Source organism: Chaetodon auriga, chromosome 7, assembly GCF_051107435.1.
Source record: "Chaetodon auriga isolate fChaAug3 chromosome 7, fChaAug3.hap1, whole genome shotgun sequence".
Lineage (NCBI taxonomy): Eukaryota > Metazoa > Chordata > Actinopteri > Chaetodontiformes > Chaetodontidae > Chaetodon > Chaetodon auriga.
In genome coordinates, this window is record NC_135080.1 from 10,135,649 (window position 1) to 10,162,819 (window position 27,171).

General features: G+C 41.9%; 2 protein-coding genes across 2 annotated transcripts in view; both read right to left on the reverse strand.

Moving 5' to 3' along the window:
• Window positions 1-846: 846 nt before the first annotated feature.
• Window positions 847-1,715, reverse strand: LOC143323407 (ADP-ribosylation factor-like protein 14). Its single transcript, XM_076735237.1, has 2 exons — window positions 1,401-1,715; window positions 847-1,155 (listed from the first exon to the last, which is right to left on the reverse strand). The coding sequence occupies exons 1-2, from the start codon at window positions 1,713-1,715 to the stop codon at window positions 847-849; spliced, it is 624 nt and encodes a 207-aa protein (XP_076591352.1).
• Window positions 1,716-2,960: 1,245 nt separating this feature from the next.
• The window catches only part of ppm1lb (protein phosphatase, Mg2+/Mn2+ dependent, 1Lb), a 43,822-nt gene continuing 19,611 nt past the window's right edge, over window positions 2,961-27,171 (reverse strand). The window contains exons 2-4 of the mRNA XM_076734649.1: window positions 17,439-17,655; window positions 7,619-7,780; window positions 2,961-5,302 (exon numbers count right to left, since the gene is read on the reverse strand). Coding sequence (XP_076590764.1) covers window positions 4,962-5,302; window positions 7,619-7,780; window positions 17,439-17,655 — 720 coding nt within the window. The 3' untranslated portion in view covers window positions 2,961-4,961. The remainder of the gene's footprint in view (window positions 5,303-7,618; window positions 7,781-17,438; window positions 17,656-27,171) is intronic.

A 27,171-nucleotide genomic window follows, 5' to 3' on the forward strand; every position in this document is an offset into this window, starting at 1 on the left:
TTGCTGTGTTTTAATGTGTTGGATGTAACAACATGTATACTTTACATCAGTATCAATTCAGTTCCACTTTATTTAGGTCCATATCAGTAAAAATGATAAGAAATACAATATGAAGACAACAACACGGATATAATCAGTACAGTTCAGAAGTCCACCGTGATTAATACACATATGGAAATGTGTCCAAAAACAATAGGAGTAGCATGTGTCACTTTGTGTAGGCTCCGTTAAGGCCATTATGATTGCTTTTTTTAATCCATTAATTGAAACATACATTTGTGCATAAAAAGGCCACAAAATGTGGCAACACTGCTTGTCACAAACATATGATTTGCATTTGTCTTCCAAATAAATAAATAAAGCTTACATGAAATAGTAAGCACATAACAAGAAGACTTTATATCTTGACCGTGTGATTTTAAAAGTAATGGAAATAAAAAAAAATGAATGATGCAAAACTGAAATACATTTCTTTGACACCACTGGAACTTGACCAAACACACAGGTTCTTCACTCAGTTTTCCATGGACGATGTACCACTGTCAGACTTAACTGTCTCAGACGTTTTGTTTTGCAAGCAGCTCGTATCAGCTTGTGACACAACAGCTGTTTTCTCAAAATTATCCTCAAACTCCAAGATTGCTCACAGCATAATCATGGATTATCGCCATGGTTTGAAGGCACTTTGTCCTCACCGGGATTGAGTAAAAGTCATTTTCCGCCACAGAGGTCAACATTTCAAGCTGTGATCATGCCGTCCTCCTCTCGTTTGGTCTTGCTACACGGGCAGCTGGGGAGGAGTCCTCCACATTGCAAGAATGAATCTTCAAAAACTATTTTAATCCCTCATCCGCTGCAGAGCAAAACTTGTTTCACAGCTGTCATACTGAAGCCCTTGGACCTCATCTTAACCTTAATGTCCTCTTGCGTCTGTTTCAATGGAGTCTTCATCAAGTAGACCATCCTCCTGAAGCCTTCTTCTAGTCCCATGCCGGTGGTGGCTGAACAGGGCTGGATGAACCAGGCCCTGCCCTCACACACTCTTCTCAAGTCCAGTTTCAGACAAAGCTCTTCCAGGCTCAGAGCTCCCAGAAGGTCTTGTTTGTTGGCAAGGACCACAAGAGGAATTCCTCTGAGACTCTCGTGCCTCAGGATCTAAGAGGCAGAGAAAACAAAGAACAGACCACTTTATCACCACAGTGTGGAACAAACTGTTTAGATGAACCTGTCCATTGCATGAAGTTATTGTGTTTGCTACACATCCCATCAGGGGAACACTTTACTGAAACTTTACTGTAATGCAGTAATAATAGCTGTAATGCAATATTATGTATGTTTATTATATATATTTGTTTATTCAATTAAGCACATATTTATCAAATATTCTCTGATTTAATTACCCGATGAAGTTCCTTGCGGGCCTCATCCAGCCGCTTTTGATCCCAGCTGTCCACCACAAACACCAGCCCGGCTGTATCAGTATAGTGATGCCTCCAATGGGGCCTCATCTTCTTCTGGCCCCCCACGTCCCACACTGTCAGGCTCGGGCTGCTCCTGTCTGTCTCCAGTGTCTCCACGTTGAAGCCCACAGTTGGCACGGTCACCACGCTCTCGTTGTACTTCAGTTTGTAAAGCAGGGTGGTCTTCCCTGATCCGTCCAGACCCAGCATCAGGACCTGTGCATGTTTGTGAGGCTTGGATCCGTGCATACCCATGTCCTTGAAGCGCAGGGTCTATATCCAAAAAAGTATGGCTTCTTCTTCGTCTTGAATAGTTAGCTGTCTGCAGCCAGTGGCTCCCTTTGTGCTGCCTTATCTGTAGGGTTAGTGTGGCGACTGTCTGCAGTCAGAATGCTTTATGTATACACGCGCAGACTGAGCCCTCCCCCTCTGTTGTGATGGGATTCCTCATGTCTCTGCGTGGCTTTCAGTAAAGCTATTTATATCCAAAGTGACGGTGCAGCTAAGTTCTCTGGTTACCACATCACAGTTGCTGGAGTCACATCACACCTGGCCCAGATCATCATGCACAGCAGCAGCCAGGAAGTCCATGTTTGGTTCAGCGGGAAGATTGTGTTTCTTCCTGGTTGGACGTCCTGCAGCAGTGGCGTCACAGGGACGTAGTTTTATCTTTAGACTGATAATATGTAGGCTGAAGGTGCAGCTTCCAGAAACCTCCTGACAAAACTATTTCTGAAAATTTATCTCTAATCTCAAACGGATATGCAGCACTATGATGGACTACAGCACTGCACAAATATTGTACTACTTTAGGACTGGACAATATGACCTAAGCTATTAAATGTCACAATTAGTGAAGTACAGTAACAATAAATATGTGTATTTTTAAAGTAAACCAGTGCATCATATTTCAGTTTCTCGTGCTGGCTGACTTGTTTTTCCTTATTAAGAACTGTACAACAACTTAAACTGGACTTCTTCCCTGGACTGAAGGATGATAGATGGGTTCAATTTCTATTTACTGTCAAATGTGACACGATTAAACTTGAATTAATGGGCAAAAAACGGAATGTCAGAGACAGATTAAGTTCAGTTTACTGCCCAGCAGTGATGTGAACCGCTGTGATGAACATCTTCTAATCACCCAGCAGGTGGCATAGACGGACTAAAACCAAGCTTTTCAAAAGGGTCATTGTCAGGTTTCAAGTGATGAATCTCTTTCGCTGCATTGTCTTTCTTCACACAAGAAAAATAAACCAGGACAAAATTTTATGGAAAAACTTGGCCTTGAACCTGTAATGATATTTAATGGGAATGCTAATGTTAATGTTTTTGCTAACAGAAACTTTTTATTATTATTCCTCTTTTCAGTATGAGATAACGAGTCCCTCCATAAGGGTAAGGCATGTTTCTCTCTTCTCTTTCTCTTTGCCTCTATGCTCTATCTGTAGTTACTCTTGGAGTGTATTTTCTCTAAAAAGAAAACAGGCACATATGAACTGATATGATCATTTATCATTTTAATGTTACCTTTTTGATTTACATTTTAAATTTCAGAATTCTTTTATTTTATTTTTTTACAGTTTATTAAAGTCAACAAAAACAAGTACAAATGCCACATAAACATTCTGTAACATACATCATCAAAGAAGAATCTGAACTGAAAAAGCACAAACAGTTTGATCTGTTATATATCTCTGAAGTTAATCCAGGAACAGGCGCGTTGCTTTCTTCATTGCTGTATAAACAGTGGAGGGGTGATACTAACATAGGGACAGTATGTACATTCATCTTACACCTCATGTCTCCCGGAGACGTTCTTTCATCCATGCTACTCTACAGGTGCGACGCTGAGGCCGTGCAGCGTGCGAGGTGTGATGGACTGCGTTACATTAAAACCCGAGACGTAGTTGTGGCAGCAGACTTCAGAACAGGAGATGAACGGTTAAAAAAATAAGGCAACAATAACACATTTCATTCAAAGGCTTGTTACATTTTGAGTTAAAGTTCAGAGAAATGTGAGATATGATCTGTATCAGGGTGAAGGACTTTCCTCTGAGTGAAGGTGACATTAACAGATGGCATTGTAACAGTAAGGTGTAAATTCCAGTAGACTCATATAGCTCATGTAGACTGTAAAGCAATAGTGTATGTAAAAAAATAGATTAAAAGGGCTGTAAATCTTAAATGGTAATGCAAATTCCTAAATCATCCAATATTAAAATTATCACTGCCAATTTTCTGTTATTATGTGTAACTCATTTACCGTCTTCTCACAAGTTTAAATGAATACTCACTGTTATTACATCGTCATCAATTAACATGATGAACCTCATGAATTAGAAGTTAAGAGTCATATTCAGATGCTTTAACATCTGAATATGACTCTTAACTGCTAACCATCTGAGAGGGTATTGCTTTAAATATGTACATTTTCCACCCATTTAAAGCGAGATCTGGTTACACTCTGACAACCTGCTGCATTACCCAACACTTATTACATTATCAGTAGAGACACGGATGCTGATAAGTTGGAGCTGAACAGAGTAACAGAACAGATCAAAACAGAGACTCGGCTTTAAAAAGTCTTAAAAAGCATCAACAGTCAAGACAGAAATAAGATTTTATCAGCATAGAAACTAACAGCAATCATTTTCAGAGAACGAAGACATTCAACAGATAAACTTATAAAATGGGGCAACTCAAGATAAAACAGTCAAGAATCCCCACGTTCAGCAAGTGTGATATGACACTGTAATAAGATCTCTTGCTGTACAATATGAATGGTGATATTTGAACAAGCATGTGCATATTGTCATTCGTGTTGTTCGTGTATAAAGGGAATAAATTCATGATTTGTACCAGAGACGTGTATTTGATCCTGGAAAAAATAACCTGCAGCCGTGTTAAATGACAGTGCAGACACTTGGTAGACGCAAAAACAACTAAATGATGTGGACACAGAGTTAGGAAACTAAAAATCTAAAATTAGTGGTCACATAGACATTGAGTGAAAGACACTTGACCTCGTGGAAATGGAAGTCCATGCTATTTTGTATACTTTAAATTTCTCATTATTGACTAAACAATGGATTGTTAATATGACACTTGTGTGCAAGTTTATCCCACGGAGACACACATCTGTCATTCACACAAACACACCCTCACACACACAAATATGTGCAGACTCGCGGGCGTATCCACAGCTGCACAGAGCTAAATCTGTTTATTTGCATAACAGTGACCCAACTCACATCATGTCTGAACGATATGGCTAAGCCTAAATGAAAGACATTTTTTTTACTCACTTTTTCAGCAGTAAAAGTAGAGGAGGGGGGGATGGGGGGGGGTGGTTCGATGCACTGAGGGGCTAACTTCTGTAAATATCTGTGATAGAAACAGTCCTCGCTCAAAAAGTTGCGGGCTCGGTTTTTAAATCTTTCATCTTAAGCTTATTTTATCTTACTTATATTCAAACATAACATAGATACTGCGTGTGGTCTACTGCTCGCTGGCCTTTCCTTTAAACTTGACCACCATGACGGTGATGTTGTCAGGGCAACCGCGATAGAAGGACTGGAGCACGATGCTCTTGGCGCCAAAATGAGGCTCGTCCAGTCGCTCCCTGATGAAGCGAACCGCCTCCTCGTTGCTGAAGGTGTCCCACAGGCCGTCCGACGCCAAGATCATGAACTCGGGCTGCAGCTTGTTCAGGTCAAACGACATGATGTCAGGATCAGGAATGACCACGTTGAGGTTCTTCAGGGGGTAATCGCCCAGAGAACGGGACATGGCCAAGATGCCCTGGACACGCCACGAACCGTTGAAGCTGATGAACCCTCCTGAGGAGGAAGACAGAAGGGAAATGGTTGGAAAATGATAAAACAAGGAGTGGGAAGTTAAATATAAGGTGGAAGAGGGGGGAGGCGTTAGAAAGAATGTGAGGAAGAAGGAGGATAGAGCGAAGAGGGAGGAACACAAAGGTGAGAGGAAAAGTAGGGAAACAGATGTTTTCCATGTTACTGCCATTAAACGCGAAGATAAGAGCTCATTTTTGTTCCTCTCAACCAACTGGAAGAATATCTATTCATTCAACTACGACACCTCCGCTCATCACGTCAAAGTGCAAATAATAACATGGATCGGTGCCACTGCCATGGTTTCACTCAGCGCTCACCGTTCATGCTCATGGAACGAATTGTTTATGTTGGACACGTTTCAGCTCATGTCACATCCTGCAAGTACAGCTGTGTGTCCTCTGTGGCTTCAACAGATCTGCGAGCAGGGAATTCTACTGGAAATGACTGGATGAGATGAAGACTTCCATACTAGGTCAGGCTGCCTTCCCGGCTCCTAGTGAGCAAGGCCATAGCTAACATTTTAAAAAGACTGAGGTTAAGAGTGCAGGCTATAAAAAAAAGCATTATGTGTAGCTCTCTATTCTAAACTGCACTTAAATTTGCAAAAATCCCCAGATTCCCATAAAAAGCAGAGAGGACAGGGCACATGTGTCCTCAATAGGAGCTACTTTAGCAGCTATGGCCTCTTTATCTTGCTGCTTTGACAGAATTGTTGGGAAGATGTCCTGTACAAATAAGACATTGTCTCAAGCACTACAAGGTATTAACCTAGACGGTTAGCTGCTGAGGGCAGTATTTAAGCAAATAAATGCAGTGTATTCTACGCTGTGCAGTGTCGATATTTCCTATGTGCAATAATGTTAACTTCCACCACTGCCTGTGTGCGTTAACCATTACTCTATCCCCTATGCTGCTGTATCACTGCAAATTTCCCTGTGGTGGCATTAAAAAGGGTTATCTAATCTTATTTATCAGTAAACATCCCTGCCCTTACATTATCATTAGACTGTATTTGGAGTATTTGTCTTCACATAGTCAATGATGAAGTCAGTTTTCGTTCCTGTACACGGTCAGCACCAAAAAAGAGGAAACGTTTCATTCAAATCCTTCATAAGGCGTCAAACAACATGAACTAAAAAATGTATTCACTGTATTCTGTGGCTCTTATGATACATTGTCGGTCTGACTTGGAGCATTTTCATAATAAATAATTGATGGCGAAACTGTCTCAAGTGTTTGTGATTTGACTCATTTTAATTGGTTGTTACAGTGTGTGGTTCTGGTGTCAAGATGCTGTTGTTTCACACTGTGACTTTGGTGCCTGAAGAAGCTCTGTGACTGAAACACTGCATTTTCGACACACTCTGTGCTGACAGGGTGAATTTAAATGTTCCTGGGGATTTTTTCTTTTCTTTTCTTTGTGCCTAGACAGCATTTAGTTTAGCATTTAAGAGTTACAGCGGTTTAAAGAAATCAGGTTTCCCTCATTAATAAGTAAATGTATGCAGCGAGGTGCTTCAAAATCTAATCAGATCATCAGCTCTGCCCTCTGGAGCCTGTGGAGCAGGTATAAAGTTTCTGTCATTAATTGTTCTTGAGTGCGTGTTTACCACAGTGTGTCACAGAGAGACAAACACCACCCTAACAAGATAATGCTACCCCATGAGAGAGGGCTACTGTATAAGCAGTCTTTATTAGTATTCTACTGGTTCCTGTATATGATTATGATTAAAACATTAGGTAGCCCTGCTCACTGAAGGTCACTGAAACGGCAGGGAATCTCAGCAATATCATAACTGCAAGCATGCTACATGAAAAAGATAACAGCAGCATAATGCAAATTAAATCTTCCCGTTTTTTTCCCAGTACCCAATTAGACCATTAGATGGAGATGGTGGGCTATCCTGATGGTGACCACACTGACTGACTCATCTGGCAACCTGCCATCAAACTCTCCTCAGCACAGAGAGTATGCAGATAGGGTAGGGGGAAGAATCATGCCTACAAATACACCTTAAATACTGCGCACTGTCTGGCTGCATTTGATAACATGCTGCTTTAGAAGCAGATTGTGTTATCAGTCACCAGGGTTTGATGTCAGCCTGAGCTCAGAGAAACAAGATGTGAGGGAAAAAAAGGATAATGGTCTTAGCTTTGATCATAAGAAGACTTATTTTATGCTTTCATGACAACAATCTGAGTTCTGATGTTCCCTGAAGTTTTTAACAACAGCCTCGTTCTGCAGCTCAGAATCAGCTGAGGAGAGTCTGCTGGTCTGGACTGCAGCTGTTCTCTCACCAGCCTTCTTGATCCTCTTGCGTTCTTTGAGTTGGTAAGGTTTGTGGTCATGTGATAGAGGAATGGCGTTGCCGTCTTTATCACAAAGAACTCCACGCGAGTCTCCGACGTTAGCCACCGTCAGCTGCTTATCAGACAGCAGGGCCACCAGACATGTGGTACCTGAAACAGATGGAGGAGAGAGGGGAACGGCGGGGGAGCAGGGGAAGACGAGATGGGGCAGGAGAAAGGTGGGGGAGAAGTTGTACATGGTAAATTTTCTGAAAAGTGAAGTGACAGGCAAGAATGTGTCTTTATGGTGAATGAAATACTGGACAAATCAAGGTAAAACTACATTTATGTATAAATCCTATAACAAGACTAAGACTACTGTGAGGCTGTACTTAGGCACAGGGGGGCTTTGAGCTAAATGCTAACGTTAGCATGTCAACAGCTCACAATGACAATACTAACATGCTGATGTTGAGCAGGTATGATATTCATTCTCTTAGTTTAGCAGGTTAGCATGCTAGCATTTACTATTTAGCTCTAAACACAGAGTACAGCTGAGGCTAATCTCTAGGCACAATTCAAGATTTGACCAGCTGATGACATTGGGTGAAAAGCTGCAGGATGTGATCAAAGCTAGTACAGTTCATCCTGAGGTGGGCATGAACATGTGCACCAAATTTCATGGCAATCCATCCCATAGCTTTCGAGACATTAAACTCACAACACTGAATGTCAACATCATGACGCCGCAAGAGGGAAAACAAAGAATCACCAAGGTCATTAGCATTTATCCTCGGGGCACCATGAATGTCTTTTAAAAAATTTAGTCCAACCCACCAATGGAATTGTTGGCTGGTGGATCGACATACTGACACTGCCATCCATAGAGTCCTGATATAAAACGGTCCATGACTGGTCACAAATCCATTTCAACTCACGGTTTATATCATCATGTCACCCAACCCTACATCACAGCAACTTTAATTAAAAACCTCAGTAATGATCTACGGAGAAAAAACATTTCCTAAGATGAACAACCTCAGTAAACACACACTACACTTCAAATACACACACTTCCCCCTGCACTAAGTGAAACACATGAAACCATGTGCAAACATTGCAGAAGCTCTTTGAAGAAACTTCTCTTCCTTGCACCCTCTCCAAAACGCTTTCATTTCTTCTTCTCCTTCCTCTCTTTGTTTAGTTTCCCAGCCAGGCAGAACAGAGTCTGGACTCAGAATCTGAGGCCTATTGTGTGAGATCCAAAGTCCTGTAGAGAAAGAACAGATCTGCCTGTTTGGCCATCTGCTCACACAGAGAAAAGACAAAACTGGAGAGTGTGAGAGAGAGAGAGAGGGGGAAACAGAGGAGAGGGAAAAAAGAGGGACAAAGTGGGTGTGTGTGGGGGGGTCCTACTGGCCCTGACCACCCGGTCAGAGAGCAAGAGAGAGGGGTGGGATACAGGGAGAGAGACGGGAAAATGGGACATTCTCAGGAGGAGGAAATCCTAAAACAACGCTGGTTTAAATACCATCATAAGAATGTGGATGACCTGCGAACTCTTCAAAGTTCCACATCTTGGTGTGATGTTGACTGACTGACAGTGTACGCTGAACTGAATGAAACACATCTATCTCCTCCCATGAAGGGTTCTTGCTCTTCCACTCAGTTCACAGCTACTCTGTCCTACCCCTGATACAGTCAGCATGTGAGGGCTGAGATGGGAGAGCGAGGAAAGACAGGCGGCGGCGGATGCAGATGAAATGGGTACGAGCTGAGGACGGGTGGAGAGCTAGGAGAATGGGAGCGATATGAGGAAAGAAAGAGAAAAGAGATTACTGCTCAGCGGGACAATGATTTTATTATTCCCATTTATAGCTCTGGGTGAGGGAAAAAAGCGATAAATAAAGAATTGGGCAAAATAAAAAACAAACAAAAAATGAGAGAGCACCAGCTGGGAGCGAGGCTGAAGATGAATGAAGTGAATATGGATGCCACTTAATTGTAAACGACTTACTGAATCTTTTACGCGGTTTGTTAAAAATCCATTTCTATTAGTTTCATCATTGTACGCATCCCTAATCCTGCTGCTCGGGCCTGTAGCTGCCGCTGCACTGTGCCATGCTGTCCAGCTAATTATCCTTATCTAGTTCCCATGGCGATAGAGATAATGGACTGAGGTGCTTTGCTAGCACACCCTTCCCCAATTAGCCCAGCCATGCCAAGCACACATCCAGCATAGCCTATTAAAATGGCACCACAACCTGTATGCACCCTGTGCTCATGCTAATTATTGGCTTAGTTTGGCCAGGCACACCTTCAACACTCCAATAAAATTAACATCTCAGCCCCAGTTAGTCTCCACTTCAGTTTGTATCATAGCACTCATTCACTTTGTCAGAGTTAGTAAAAGCTCTGTGTTTGTGCTCTTATTAAGTCTGGAGAGTAGAAGAGTCCATACAGCACCAGGACACCTCCCATGAATTTATGCTCTTCACCAAGCAGCTTGGCATTTAGGTGAAAAATGTGAGGGCAGGATCCGGCTCACCCCGGCTCACCCCGGCTCATTGTCTCCTTCAAAGCCTTTCTAAAAGACACTACCTGCCCATTACTCCACACACAACGTCGAGTATGTTCTTCCCCCGAGAGCTGCCATCCTGTCTCACCTGCCCTCCTTGGACTTGCACTGTTAACATTTATAGTGATGCTATTTTTAGCAATTGCACTGCATAACGCTTTGTGAACTGCTTTATCAAGTCGGTGCAACGCTCTGAATTTGCATACTATGCCATTCCTCCCTATCCTGAGGAACTAGCTGCCTAGGGGCCAGCCTCAGCCTTTTGGAGCCCTGTCTGAGAATTTGCTTTTGGCTCCTGTGTGCATCTGCACCACCCAATCATTTCTCCAGTGTTTCTTCTTACTTCTATATTTTTTATCATGAGAAGTAGAAGGGTAGTTAATTGTTTATCATAAACTACAGTGACATTCAGGTCACATCTGGGCAAAGTATACAATGGTGCTTATGACAACACTGACAAAGTCACCTTTGTGGGTCAGGAAGTGGTTTAAAAAAGAATGCAGTTTAGCATTGAACACTGTGGGACCCATCATATCAACATTTGTGGTTCTCATTTAAACTTGTCTAAACTTGGCGCCTACATTACCCACAGTGCTACCCAACCGGCTCAGTCTGTCAGATTCAGCTCAGATTCAGGTGCGTTCTGCTCATAGTGGCTAATGCAGCCTTGAGCTGCTAGCCTCAAGCGGGCTACTGAGGTCTGGTAAGCTCACTTCTTTAAAACTCCACACCTCCAGTGTTTTCAAACTTGTAGCCTGAAGACTCAATCAACGCTGACTCGTGTGACATCACTTGAAGCAATTTCTCAGACTTCCTCTGGAGCTACAAAAGGCTTCCCATCTGTCTTCAAATATTCAGTGGCACTCCCCAAGATCTGCAAGTCAGTGGGGTTCCCCTTTAAGATAATAGCCCCCCCCAGTCTCCTTCCTCTTCACACAACCAAGTGGGTGCAGAAAAATAGAGACTTGCCTGCCTGGAGTCCTTAAATACTTAAACAACTTTAAAACAGAAAAATCTTGAGTTTTTCATGCGGAGGTCAGACAGTCAGAGCTCTATTAAATCCAACATCAAACTTGCAAAGACTTGAAACTCGCTTGAGATGATGGATAATTCATCACAATGGGAAACTCACCATCGTAGCGATCTAATGGTCCTGCAGTCATGCAGTGAACTGCTTTAAAAAGTGGCCTTTGTGAGTTCAGGACACTGAGGCATTGGAAATGTAAAAGTCAGCTGCCAGAAAACGCTGCAATGATGAGCTGTGCTGTTATGTAACAAGAACTGTCATATCTCCAACGTCAGAGCCTGTCAAACATGTTTGATCTTTGTCACACGTTTAATCAACATTATGCTCATGTCCCTCGGCGGCACATTTCCCAGCGTGCTTCTGTCTATGCTGCACATTCATAAACATTTAAAATGGGATACTGCATAAATCTTTTTAATTTAACTTGATTCCAAGAAGCTTGTTGTTTTTGCATCCTGCAGATACACATGTTGTCTATTTGTAGGTCCACAGCTTGTCCAAGTTTCATTTGAGCACCAGTACTGTAAAGCAGGACCCAAAATACAGCATGTCCTGATCTGATAACAAGGATCAGTATCAGCACACTCAACGCACTTTCTTTTTATTGATTGCTGTCAGCTATATGAAGTTTGCTCCATTTCAGTCCTTTATTGCATGCCTACACATCCATAATATATTTGACAGCTGGATAAACAAGCTTTTGGTTAAAAGAAATGGTCATGGAACCAGAAAATCTGTGTTTTGTATTATTAGAGTCGCAAGCCGTCGTCCCTCAAGCTCCACGTTCACCTATCAGTCAAGGTCACCTTTTGATCATGTTGCTGTAGCAGTGTTCAGTGTGTGTTTCCAAAAATGAATCAGAGACATCTTTTCATCGTTCGCTACTGCAAAAGAAATCTAATAAACTGATTAAGAATCGTCCTAACTTGCACTGCGTGCCACTTACCCTAACCCTGTCATGTTAACATGCCTAAAATCTGTAGTTAGTGAGTGAAATCCAGGAGCCACCCCCCCCACCATCCACACCCACACACACACGAAACGCACTGATGCACAGGTTGGAGCCAGGGTCACTCAGTGGGACTGCTTACTATGTTGATTAACGATTAGAGCCAGAAAAAGAATATAATAACATTGAGAAGAAGAAGAAAAAAAAAAAAGTTTGATACCAGTTTGTGAGCATAGCTGCAGCTGTGAGACCGGCGTGGGCGTCATTATTTGGTGCCATTGAGTTTAAAATGTACTCTGAAGGTCTAAAGGAGGAAACACAGCAGAGTTTGAACAAACTGCTGTAAACACACTCAGTGTGAACAAACATCGAGTTGAAGGGGAATGGAATGTGAAGCGCCTTTTTAAAGTATTTGGACACTTCACAGAGAAAAACAATCCAAACAATTTAACGTGCATTCACCAATCACTGTCCCAGCCAGCATGAATACCTGCACAATGGAAATTTCACTGTATCTTTTCATATTGCCTCATCATTCTCCTTTTGTCCTTTTTTCCCAATGCAAGTACATTGATTGAGTGCAGTGTTTAAACCAGAGTCAAATTCCTTGTATGTTAACACACACTTTGCACAATAAAGCCGATTCTGATCCTGATTCTGAACCCGAACAAATATTAACATCAAAAAATGACTTGGCGGAAAAAGAACAATGACATCAGCATTCAGTTAAAATTATTCTAAGAGAAAACAAGAGCAAAAACAACAAAACGGAGATCACTCTGAACAGAATGAAATGAGTGTTTTGAGAACTTTTATATGGTCCCCGACAGTTCAGTTAAGCTAGTTATCATAGCGATAACAGAATGACAAAAACTTTCTGTTGCATCACTGAGGCAGAAATATTCCCTTCCCGCCCACAGATAGTTTGGCACTGAAATGATGCCATGTGTGTTCATGTTGCTATGAGTGTTGTGATCAGTTTCCACGCACGCACAGTTTCACATCACCTGTCTATAAAACATAAAGCAGTCCGTAATGCAGTGAATAAATAGAGTATACAGTATGTTTAATTCCTGCTTTTTTAGAGGTATATTTTTCTCTTTCGGAAGGCAGAGGATGGCGCACAAAATGTTTTTTCCCAAAATATTTGTGCACATATGTCCACAAACTAATCTCAAAGAATGTCCTAATCTAAACTGTTCCCAGCCTCTAATTCTTAACCCTTTAAGCATGACATGGCTACAGCATCAGCATGCTCTCTACATGGCTGCTTGCTACAATGACTACTGATTATTGGACTACTGCACTACTGGACACGTAGGTGCAAACGTGTGCTGAGAGAGATGTCACACAGCCACTTAAAGGTTAGTGCTAACAGAATACCACACCACATTAAGTAGACGGTTTCCATAATAGACTCTAAGCTCCTGGCCATTCCATCAAAGTCCCATCTCCCTTATCTTTCAAGCGCTTTTGTTCGCTGATAAACAACAGAGGGATGAACGAACGGGGATAAATCTGATATGCTGTTGTCCTGGGGACTGGGAGCTGAATCGAGAGAGCATCTCTCTATTTTTCCCTCTCTCTTCCTTCCCTGCCAGCTTAATTGTGGCCCTGATTGTGACAGAAAGCGGGGAGCTATGCACCCTAAATGATGTGATTGTTGAATCAGATACAGGGACAAGAATGCACAGCAATTACCTGATCAGCAGACACCCCCCACCTGAGATGCTGACAAGAAAGCTAGAACAAATACAGCACCGGATTCAATCCCTGAATGTCTAATGCTTGGATTAGACACCACAGGAGCTTTTTCATTGTAACAGAGCTTGACTGAAAGTTTATCTACAACAGCGTCGGTCCTTCTTGCTGTGCTGTCCGAATGACAATGATAGAAATATAGAGGGATAAAAACGAGGATCTGGACAGATATTTGGAGTCTGGATGCAGCAGGTCACGTAGCTTAAGGCAGAGGGATCAGGGGGGGAGATTTACTTGGTGGCTGTTTTGAGAGCAACACAGATCAGAAAGCCGATGCTTTATCTGCAGCTGAGGAAGCAGCCAAGGAGAGGAGGATGAGGATAAAAAAAGATGAAGAGGTCAAGAGCAGGTGAGTGTAACAAAAGGTAATGCAGCTGTAGAATTTCAACCTTTTCTGTTGGGTAACAATCAGCTGTCGCCTGCAGACTGGGCGCTCCAGCTCTGTAAAACCGAATTCTCTGGAGGATGTGAGGCCCTCTCAAAGGCCCTTTCATACCAACATACATGTGAGTCACATGTCTGCTGTCTGTGCAGGCCTCCATTGAAGCTACACACTGTTCACACTTGTAATCTAATTGTAAGCCGCTACATTCTCTTTTTCCCCTGTCTCAAATTCCTGTGTATTACAACATGGGTTTCATAGGTTTTCATGGTTTTGGCCTTCATTTCTACTGGCAAAGCAACTGCTGAGATCTGGGAACATGGTGACACTGCTACAATGAGGTCTGACGGGGTAAGAATCACAACTGATCAAACAGGTGTGTTGGCGCAACCACAAACTATGAGATCTGTCTGTAAGTGTGAAGCATGTTTTCAGTAATAATTTTACCATTCACTTTAATTTTGTCATACAAATACTTTTGGCTTACCTGAAGGTTTGTTTAAAACCTGTATGACTGTCTGACTGCTAGTTTTTCTTGGCCCATATACACAATAATAATGTTTTTCTTCATATCTACAGGTATAATAGACACAACTTTGAAGCTAATGCCCAGGTTATTTGAAACTGGAATTTCCCTTTAAGCAATGACAACGCTATTTATCTCAGTCATTAGTTACTCTGTAAACCAAAACCTTTTCACCATGTTGCCATTTCATACGTCTTTGCGCTACTTCTCACTCAACCGAGGGAGTTCGTTTAATCAGGGCCACTGGAGGGAAAAGTGAGCCTCCCACAGGAACGGTGAATTCTTGAGGTTGCAAGTACGTCACTACAGTTAGTCCATGTAATCATCGTATAATCTGCATTTCAACATTCTCCCCATAACCTTCAATAAGCCAATTAGGTTTCTGCCATATAAAAAAAACAAACAAACATTATCATCAGTGTTAACATATGGTCTTGGCCTCCTCCTATTTCTTATGCCTGTGCATTTTGTTCTTATGTTAGAGATGTTGCATTGATAGAGGGGGATGAAAAACCACATGAAACTCTGCTGGCCCTCTCCCTCACTGTTACTGTCTCTTTGATGCCTACAAATCCTACTAGAAACTTATTTTACCTTTGATGGAATCCAGAGTCCAGCATGTTCATGTACTGTATGTCTCTACATTGCACTGTATGATTCAACTGTTTTTGTTCTCTTCCTCCTCTCCCCCAAAGGTTTGTTTTGGGATGTTCAGATCGGCCTCTTCATCACGCTTTGTATCCCTGTTCTCATTCTCCTGACTCTTTCAACGTCCCGCTCTCTGTTCGTCCCTTTCCCATCTTTCTTCACAGCTTTTGTCTCAGCACTTCTTTTATTGTTCTACCTTTGTTTTGCCTGTCGCTCAGGTCTCTCGTCCCTTTCTACCATATAGCTCTAACCAACAAAATATCTTCCCTCCACACATGCATCCTTCCCTCTGACCCCTCTCCTACCTCATTCCATCCATCACTCTCTCTCTTGCGTCGCCCCTCCCTCCTTGCCTCCCTCCAGAGATAATTACTACAAGCCTTGTGAAGATCAGCTTGTATTTAAACAGCTGAATAAGCAAGGCCTGGGGCTGCTGACAGTCGCTATTCAACAACAGTCAAGTGAAACGGTGGAATAGGAAACAATAGTTTGAGTGCGGCATTATAGGGGACATTTACATCATCCCGGACCAACTGGTGCTTCTTTATTGTGTCCCCAATACTTGTATCAATCCATCTGTATGTGGCCTCTGACCTCTGTGTGTACATATTCAGATTATTGCTAATTAAATATTGCTCAGAAAATCTTTATAACATCATGGCCATTAATTGAATTGCAGTCAGCATCCTGTTGCTCGCGCTCTGTAGGCACGACTGAGCATCATCCCGATCTTGGGCATTAGTCAAAATAGTGACGTGACACGCACGAGACCGACCGCTGAAATGAACAATGAATGCTCTAAAATATGTTCCTATATTTTATTGGCTTCATGATATTAACTAGCTTACAAATTACTTTATCAGCTAACATTATGAAGCAATCAAGGCCAGATCTATGCCATGTGGCTAAGTTTCAGCTAGCCTTAGCTTAGCTTAGCTTACAGTTAGCTAGCTGGCGGCCCTGCCCTTCATCAGTCTTGGCTTGCAGAATAATAATCGTTAGTTATACAGCTTTGCTTTGTACCATTAGATAATTTATTGTTGGCTAACGTGAGCAGTGTTTGTCGTTAGCTGTTTAAGTAACTTGGCAAGCCAGACAACAAAGCCAACATATCCAACATATCCATATCCATATCAGATAGCATTTTGCTAGCGATAACATTCATGAGCAAGTGCGCTAAGGTTAGCCAGCCATCTACCTGGCATTGGTTGCTTCGTAACATTAGCTGATGAAGTCCTTTTTAAATGGACAGCCAATTTGGCTGCCAGATCACCTGTGGGAGTCTGCATGAATTAGCTGACATTATCCACTCAAGACAGTATTTTGCTACGTTAGCTAGCTAGCAATTCATCCACATTAGCAAAGCAAACTGACATTATAAAATCAGCCAGGTGAAACCACAATATCACAAAATATTTCACATGTTTTGCAGTAATGTTAGCTTTGACTCTGGAATCTGTGCTGTGCTTAGTGCCAGTCGTTTGTTGACATTCGTGGACTCCATTTCTAAGATAACCTTAGCTAGTGTTGCACACTGTTGGTGGTGTACTGGAGCGGAAGAGAGGCATATATTTTCTTTACTTGGAAAAATTGTTCCTAGACATTTACATAGAAATCAGTCCACAGGCAGCTGAAAAAGTCAGGAAAGGCCTCATTTTTTAGGTTAAGTTACAATCTGTTCACACATTGGCAATGCAAAAAGATTATTACATTTAAATGGCTTCACATTCTTGCACGTTGTATCTTCAATGTCTAACCAGTGAAGCATATAGACAGATAAAACCACTGCAGGAAAAACGTCCCCATATTGTAAAATGCAAAACATGCATGCATTTTTACATGGATACACTTCAATATATCTTGAATATATCTTGCATATATTTATGTGTACATGTTCTTGGAGTTTGGGGGTATTTTTCCAGGCTGTTGTGGCATTTAACAAACACACAAACACTCACCTGCTTCATTGTAAGTGGCAGAGAGCTTATCCAGCATTTCTTTGTCCAAAGCCAGGATCTGCTGCTCTAGGATGGACGGATAGGACAGGCCGCCCCTCTCCTTTTTTTCATCTTTCTCCTTGTCTTTTTCTCTGTCTCGCTCTTTCTCCCGTTCATAGGTCAGTAGCTGCTGGCGCAGGGCCTCAGGCAGGTGGGCCTTGGCAAACTCAGCAGCAGCCTGATAATGGAGAGCAGAGGGAGACAAGAAGTATTAGATGGCTGCACATGAAAATAAGCTTGGTGAAAAACATGTTCAGAGGTATAACCAAATATATTCTGATGTCTGGTTATCTTTTATTTCTTGAATTGTTTATTGGAATAGTTGCTGATTCAATTTCTGTTCATCAGCTTTTCATGTAAGACCTTACATGGAAGAGGTGCAATGAAAATCAGACATTCAACAATCAGGTTAAAAAGGACTGATCCTTCAGGGAGAGACCATAAAAATACATTACATCACCGATACAGAATATAGTATCAATATATTAGCTTTATATACCTATAAACATGCACACGCACTGTATTTGGCAAGACACATACACATCAGGCTGCAGTGGCAGTAACCTGCTTGTCCTCTCTGCCTTGGCGAGGCAGATAAATCACAGATAAACAAAGATAAAGAAAGAAAAAGTGCATCGCCAATCAAACCCACACAAGCTCACACTCCCACCCCGCTGTGGGATAGAGCTGAGCCAGAGAAACTGTATCCTCACCTCTATCCATTTTACTCTAAGGTTAACACCAACTCAACCCTTTTTTTTCTCACACATTCCCACTGCTGTTTCAGAGCAAATAATGCCTCCCTCTTATGGCTCAGCGCCACACAGGGAAGATGAGCCAGTCCAAGGTCACAGAGTTCAAAAAGTTCCACGTACAAATGTCAGATAAAGTTCTGCTGACACGCCACAGCTCTGCAGCATCGCGGATTCACACAGCTCTTATTCCATACAGGGTTTTCACTAACAGAAACACCTGCGGCAATTAAAAAGCACTGCATTAAGAAAACAGAGCGAGCCAAGGCTGCAAGAGAGAAAAAGTTTGCAATTTCCTGCAGTTGAATGTAATGCTTTGAGGTCACATTACAGAGACCCATAGATGAGCCCCATGTCTCAAGAGTGTCCCCATTTAGCGCTCTCTCTCCTATCTATACCTCCCTCTCAATCTCGCTTCATCTATATCTCGTTCTGCTCTGGGAAATTACTTTCAAGGACTCAGATAACCCTGCCTCCTCTGCTTCTTCTCTACACATGAAAACAACTCATCCACTCCCCTCTTGTTATATCTTGTCAGTGTTATTGAGGCTTTCCTCCGCGAGCTCAGTCACTCTTCTCCAATCTTCTGCAATGAAACCCAAACACTCGCAGTGTTCCACTTCCCCTCTCTCGGCTTCTGTGGTGATGCTCAGTCCAAAATCACCACGGATCTTTCCGACACGGCGCTTTCTCTTGTCTGAAGACAATCACCGCTGACATGCCTTCATCCTGCGGTTGCCATGCAGGGAATAGGAGTCATAAACTGAGTTCAAAGGTCATGAACAGAACAGGAAGACCTTTGTCTGCTTGTGTTATACTGTGCCAGTTACCCGGCAGTTTAATTGTCTGCCTGTCAGTCCATCACAAAGCACTGAGGTCACAAAACCTTTTTCCAGCTACATTTCCTCCAAAGCATTTGACTTCATTTGCACACATATCACAGTCGTTGAGATCAGTGGTGGAACGTAACTAAACATATTTACTCTGGTACTGTACTAAGTACAAATTTAAGGTACTAGCACTTGAATATTTTAATGTCATGCCTCTCTATACTGCTACTCTGCTACAAGCGAAATATTGTGCTTTTTACTTTTATTTGACACTAAACACTTTGCAAATTAAGATTTTTGTATACAAAACAAAAAAAAACGCAGCTTGAAGATTAGTCGATCAACTCATTGACACATTATCTATTCTGATAATTCTTAAATGATTTATGCAAAAAAAAAAAAAAAAAAAAAATATATATATATATATATATATATATATATATATATCATGATTACAAATGTGAGGATTTGCTGCTTTTCCAAAATTTTAAATAATATTGAGGTTGTGCACTGTGAAGGTGTCACTTTGGGCTCTGGGTAATTGTGGCAGATATTTCTCACTATTATAACAAAGCTGTGAACCACTTAATCCATTAATCAGCAGATTAATCCATAATGAAAATAATCAATAGTTGCAGCTGCACAAAATAGTCAAAAATTAGCTTCACTTCAACTTTCAACTTAATTTTCCTAATTATACTTACATACTTTCAATGCAGGACTTGTAACACAGCATTTTCACTAAGTACTTTTACTTGAGTAAAGAATCTGAATACTTCCTCCACCACTCTTTGAGACACTGTGACTGCAAGTGAGTCTTATCTTGGGAACAGCAGACAGCCGTGACAGAATGAGAAGTGGAGGCTAAATCTTGATTATCTGGCAATCTAACCTGCTGGCTAACCAGATCGACACATCGAACACCTGGCTGCAGCATCTGTGCCGGCTTAGAGGATGAAAGGAGGGAAGGGTGGATGAGGGAGGGATAGTAGGGATGGATGGGGATGAAGACTGTGGGATAGAGGGATGAAGACAAGATGGCAAGGATCAAGGATGGTAATACGGGAGGGAACAAAATGGAGGGTGAGATTAGCAGTTGGCATAAGAGCACAACAGAGGAATGCAGGAAGAGCTGAAGCTCCAGTTCTGTTTGATGGGAGATTTATTCAAGCCGAAAGAGACCTAGAGGGGTCAAAGCAGCAGGGGTCAAGAAGTAATGTTTCACTCGGAAAAACACTGTTTCATTGCACAACTACTAATGGTCAAAACTCTACAGTATTCCTTTAACTACTGTAAAACCATAATAAAGTGTCAGAAAACAAATACAACTGATGCAAAAAAGTTGAGTTCACTTAGAGGCAAACTGCAAGATGAGTAACTGGCCAATATCCAGTCACCTCTTAGCTCCAGCAAAATGGAGCGACTTCCTGAGGGAAATATCCATTTGCTCCACAATGTTCACCAGCTAATTGGTGACTTTGTCTGCCGTGTGGTGCTGTGCTTTAACTGTAGAGCTTTGTCACTGAAAACAACTTTCTGCTGCTGATGAGAGAGGTGAGAATTCATCCAAAAAAAAGTGAAGGTGCAGGCTGTAAAACCAAAACAATGAGGTGAAAACTACTGAATCGAGTGACAATTATCTGCGGGTTTGTCACAAACACTCCTTTCACATTACACGGGTCACCTTTGATTCATTGGTAATACAAAAACATTGACTGGTGCAAGTCTATGTCATTACTTACACTAATAAAGATGCTACTAAAATGTATTTTCATTCCTGATCTGTCAGCTCTTTTTTAGATGCATCAATTGCTTGTTTGCTAATAAAATCTAGCATAAAGATTAGTGGTTTCGTCTGATTTTAAAACCCAAATTCAATTTCTCAGGATCAACCAATAGTTTAAAACGTTATTAGAAAAGAAAAAAAAAAAACATATATTTTTGCAGAAAATTATTACAGTGACTCTCAGTCCCGACACAGGAGAGTCGGCTCAGAGTGCAATCAGTCATGGCTGTGCAGAGCCTCACATTGGGCTCTCCTTCACACCAGACTTCACTTGCACCACACATGCAATCACAGAGGCTTGTATGCACATCCAGTAAGTACACAAACCCACACACACAAGCACGCAAACCTTCCTATCTCAACAACCTACACACTTTTCATGCTTTGCGTCATCTGCCCAAACACTCTCCTGACTGCTAACTGTGAGCCACTCAGACGAACAGTCCAACAGAAATAGTCAAGCCTTTTAAACACTTCCATCCATCATATCGCCAGGCCGGCTGAAATGAGGAAAGTCATCTGAGTTTTCCTTTAGAATCACCCTGAGGGAGTTTCATAACCGAAGTAGAAAAATCTCTTTCTGCGGTCTCTCTGACAGATCAAGCAGGCAGATGGAGAGCAGAAGAGAAAGGGGAACGGAGGAGAAAGACTGAGGAGGAGTGTAAGAACCATTCATTAGCATCACTCAAGCACATCATTAAAGTGTTTGAGAGAGAGAGAGAGAGAAAGAGAGACGGTCCCTCCAGTTTAAAGACGGAGCCGGAGATAAGTGACAGAAAACCATCAAAGCAATGAGATATAGAAAGAGCAGTGGATACTAGAGAGGAGGCAGTCTGGAGAAAGAGCATTTCAAAACATTCCTCTTTGTTGTTTTGATTTCCAATTCACACGCTTTAAATTATAATCCCAAAAATGATCTCTGAGGAGTCTACATTTGCAGTTTACTAATCCCAGTATAGCATGTAATGACTGTAAATTGCCACGTGCTGAATGCTTCAGACAGGTGGGATAATATTTATCTGTATTTTAAACTTTGCTCTGTTATCTTCTGTCCATAACCCAAACCCCGGTATCCACCATAATCACAACATATAAAGTCAAAAATAGGAAAAATCTCCTGCTTCCTTTTAACTGGCTAATGTACTGCTCACTACCAAACTTTGCCTGGAAAATGTAAACACAGGCTCTTCCGGTCTGTGCGCAATAAATCGTAAAGCCAATCATCTCACTAATGGTCTCATTTGCTTATGTAGGTCATATAGAGGCATCAGTGTTACATTGAGACTGCTTCATAACCAGTTAAAAACTCCTTGTAGTAAGTTTAACCAGAAAAATCCAAATATATTGATAATTAAAGGCTGGAGGTGCTCCATAGAAACAGGTGTTCACTGCAGGGGTGTCGTATGTGTGTGTGTACACACAGCACAATGTTGTCAGTGCATCATAAACAGAAGCCCTCTCAGACACAGACTGAAAGTTGACTCTTGACACTGGAAATAAAAAAAAAAACATATCAGGTCCATTTAGTAGCTGTACAGGAGCTCAACTTCAAAGTCAGTATAGACAAGGAGCCATTACAGGACAGCGTGTCAGATTTAATGGCATCTATGGATGCAATGAACTGAATAGATCCCCAAAATCCTACAGACTGGACCTTTAAAGTGCTGAGAAAAATGAAAATTTAAACATTTATAGCTCAGTGATAACTGTGTAAACTCCATCTGCTGAGGAAGATCATTTACTACGACTGAAAGCTCCAGAACAGCTACGAAAAAGACGTCGTGGTGAGAATGTTTTGTCATTCGTTGCCTTTCATTTTCTTTTTTGTCTGCGCTGTGAAACATTATCTGAACACGATCTTTAACATTCCAATTTAGTCTTGACATTAGAAAAAGTCATTTGACAAAAATAACTCCGTCTGGAGCTTCAAACCACATCTCATCATCCACATTTCTTGACTATAGTGTCACAGTGAAGTCATCTCACTTACGTATTCTGCCCGGCTTTAAAGTATTGAGTTTCTTCTATAACAGTCCTCACACAAGCGCTGCTACACTGAAAATCAACCATCCCTCTGCTGATGACGGTGTGAGAGATTTGTTTATTAGAAAGATTTGAGATCTTGTTTTACTTATATTGAAGAAAATAAATCAGTGAGCCATTTTTATACATTTTTTTTATCCTTTTGGTCAGTTTCAGTTGTTTCAATTAATGTTTTAAAAAAGGCCATTAATCCTGTGTAGTTTTAACATATTGACTTACTTCAAGAATGTTGTCAAATAAGTGCAAATACACTGAAAACCACTTCGCAGATGTGTTCACTTGGTTTCAGAATAACAATCGTAAGACTCAATAAGGTGCTTCCTGTGCAGTGTGAGCCTGGAGCCGGATTGGAAGTGTTTGTGTGGCCTTGAAAACACCTCTTTGTTGTGCCCAAACACACGGATTTCACCCAAACACACAGATTTTACTCCGGCATCCCAAAACTATTTTGCTCTCCCAGCTCTTATATCTCACCCAAAAACCACAACAAACATTCTGAGCACAGATGGGCTCAGGGATGGAGGGCTGGGGAGGGGCGGCTGTGGTGGTGGTACTGTGAACTTATCTGCCAACGCACACACACACACGCACACGCACACACACACACACAGACGTCACTACAAGCTCAAGAAACATTCAAAAATAAACCACTCTGAGCAACATTCATATTCAAATACCAGTCATGTCTCAGAGGGTACATGTAATGGCCAACACCGTGCTGCGTGGCTGACAGTGTAAAGAGGACAGAAATGACTTCTGCAAAGTGAATGAGGATTTCAGAAGCGAAACGCAGAGCTATAAAAGTATATCAGGACTGGAAAGTTGAATAGAAGTCCATTAAAAGTGGCAGGAAATGCTTCAGTGCCTTCAGCCTTCAGAGAGAGCGCTCGACATGAAATACTGCCTCTCGGCTGAACAGAGTCAGCCCTGGCTCCTTTCTCTCTCTGACTGCGAAAGAATGAGAGGTGTAAGGCCGGTGCGATAAGAACATCTGGTCGCCATGGTTACGGCTGCTAAAGCCTCCGATTGGCTGAACATCTGTCCCACCTCAGCAGACGTCTCATTCCAAGTCCCCTCAAACTTGCCGTAATACACAGGGACCTGCCCCCGAGGACAACAGACTGCGGGTTGTTGGCTCATTCAGTTGCCAATAAAGCAGATTTTACAGCAAAGGTGACCGTCTAGCGACTCCAGATCTACCACACACACACACACACACACACACACACACGCACACACACACAGAGACAGGTACACACTCACACTCAGACACACAAACATAGACATATCTTGCCCCTCTTTACTCATAAAGTGAAGGGAACTATTACGGATGTGATTCACATTCAGGCAGTGAACACACTTGGAGCCATCAGTCTGCCTCTGTACTCGCAACACACACAAGTTAGGAGTAAGATCTCACTGTGTGTCCTTCCCGCGACAGGCGGGTCCATTAGAGGAGGTGAAAACTCATATTAAACCTAAACAGTCTATTAGAAGGAGGTCGTCTTGTTGATCCATAGCTTCCTATAGCCTTACCCAGTGTAAGAGCGCCCTGTCGGTGTCTACGGCCTGGACACCCACTCAGTAATAGACTGATGTTTAGTTTATAGAAAGGAGGCTCAGCATCATTTCCAAGGCTCGGTGATGCCAGAACATGATTCATATAACTGCTGAAGCGTGGAAGGATGTGAGCTGCTTGTATTACAGCCTGACCGATACTGGATATTTGCTGAGGATACCGATACTGATATTTGAGTAAAAGAACAAAATATAGGTAACGATATATTGGCTGATATTAATTCTTTTGACATACATATTTATGAGAAAGAACCCTTTAATTTGTTCAGTGAAGTCTTCTGATCAAGATATGTCCTGAGTGAGACACCATGACGGCATGTAACAGCAATGCTTTTTCCGAATGATCTAAAACATACAGAATATTTGGCATCTCTGTTACCAGCATACAGATCAGTGATGAACTAAAACCAGCCAGTAACATCCACCTGACCAATGCATCGGCTTTCATGTGTGAGTAACATTGTTTTTCTTTCTATATCTGCCTGAAAACAGCTAGAAAAGTCCTGCCATACACAGAAAAACAAGACAAAGCATGGGAAATGTTAAGTGGAGGGGTGCAGAGGCACTGATGCTCACACCTCTCCAGCACGGCGGTAAATATCACCCAGACTTCCTTGTTGCCTTCTTTTTTAAGACACACACATGCATCCGATGCAGACCACACACACAAACAGAGCTGCCACAGTGTAAATGTGGCACCCATGAAATGTAATGCTGGTCGTTAAGCACCACAGCTCTGTAATTTCTTGCGTAATAATCTACATGGGTCTGAGTGCTAAGCAGCTGTAATGCAGAGGAATAGCCTCATGCTGTGTGCAGATGTGCGTGTGCATCTACCAGTATTTGTGTGCGTGTGTGTCACAGACAGATAGACAGAATAAGTTATTATATTTGGCCTGGGTGCTCCACACGTCACACGCCTGTCTCACAGAGTGGAGAGGTGGCAATTAGAATAACTCCAACTGGCATAAATCAGCACGGGCCATAAACACCACAGTGCAGGGAGAGGAGTGATGGGGGGGAAAGAAAAAATGGAACGAGGAGGTGAGAGGAAGAGAACAGAGGTGATAAAACCATTTTAGATGTGCACTCAGGTGAGAAAAATGAGGCAAATGAGAGGGAAAAAAAAGGAGAAAAAAGAAGGAGAAATGCGCTTCCTACTCAGATCCACTTCCAGATTTCTTGGAGGTGTGGGACTCATCAAAAAATAAACACACACACACACGCACACACATAGCAAATGTGCTTAACACTTTCACTCTAAATTTATATCCTTTTGTCATACAGCTGGTTTGCACAGAATGATGACAGCGTTTTTTTTTTTACTCAGCAGGACTTCATTCTTGACTGGAGTAATGATGGCACCTGATGGAGCTATGACTGACCGGAAACAAGAGCTGATGTCAGTTTCAATCAGCCTGGACGCCAAAAGAAATCCATTTATACCTCCCCTTTTTTTTTTTTTTTTTTTTCCCCAAACTCATTTTTTTCTGAACCAACAAATAAAAGAGGTTTCCTGCAAAGCAACACTTGGGCTATGATTAGGCGTAGACATGCTCGAACATGATGTTCCTGTGAGAAGGTGGTGTTTTCATGTTGTGATCTCAGCACAGACAATGCTGTGGATACTTTCTCATCTTCCACCTCCAGCAAGTCTATTATTACCAGCAGCTCCCAACATCAACCCGTGATCCCACGCCATTACTACCGCTGCAGGAAAGCACATGATAATTCTAAACAAATATTACACATTCCAGCTGTATTACAGAGCAGAGAAGACTTCCCATGAGTCTCTTCTTCTAAACCTCCTTTCAAAAAACTAGAGACTGATCAGTTTAGCTGAAGAAGGGGAGGAGGGACGGGGAGGGGGCTGCAGAAACAAATGGAGCAATATCACCAAGTTGCAGGGTCAACATTTCCACTGCACAGACGAGCCTCTTTCCTTAAGGAAGGCAAAATGCATTATTGATTGTTGAGTGCAAGCCAAGGAATTATATACCGTGAAGTCCTGTTTGTCTTATTGATGCAGCAGAATCAGGACATGCGTATCACTGATTATATCATGTGACAATAATTCATTGATCAGCGTAGAGCTGAAACCCCGGTCCACTGTGGTAAGGATTTATGGCCCCCCCTCGACCAGGTGAGCAGTGGGCCGACTGTGTTCAATCATTTTCAAGCAAAAATGCCAAACATTTCACGCTCCCACCTTCTAAAAAATAAAGACTTGCTGATTTTTCTTGTCATAAGAAACCACATGACTGACACAAAATAATCAGCAGATAAATTAATGATGAAAATAATCAGTCATCGATCAATGACGACTCTGGAGACTGCCAGAGGCAAAGCAATATTTTACTAAACTGACCTAATCAAGGCATTAGTGTTTGCACCATTTGTCAACTCGTCACCATAAAAAAATAATTAACCAAACTTTTTGACAAGTCATTTATCAAGCACAGATGCCAAAAATGTCCTAGTTTCAGTTTGTCATTGGAGATGTTTGATGCTTTTCTTCTGTTGGTTGGAAAGAACAGCATCGGCTTCGGCCTTACGAAACTGTGCTGGGCTTTTTTCCCCATTTCCTGACATTTCACAGACCAAACAAATAACTCATTTATTGAGAAAATAGTCTCCAGGTTGATAGATAATCTAAATAATTGCTAATTACAGCCCTGTGATGCTGCTCCAGCTTGAAATACAAG

Excerpts from the sequence above, each read along its gene's own strand:
- LOC143323407 (XM_076735237.1), bottom strand. The coding sequence starts at position 1,715 with ATGGGTATGCACGGATCCAAGCCTCACAAACATGCACAGGTCCTGATG. Across the intron at positions 1,156-1,400 it reads CCCGCAAGGAACTTCATCGG|ATCCTGAGGCACGAGAGTCT; the intron begins GTAATTAAATCA and ends TCTGCCTCTTAG.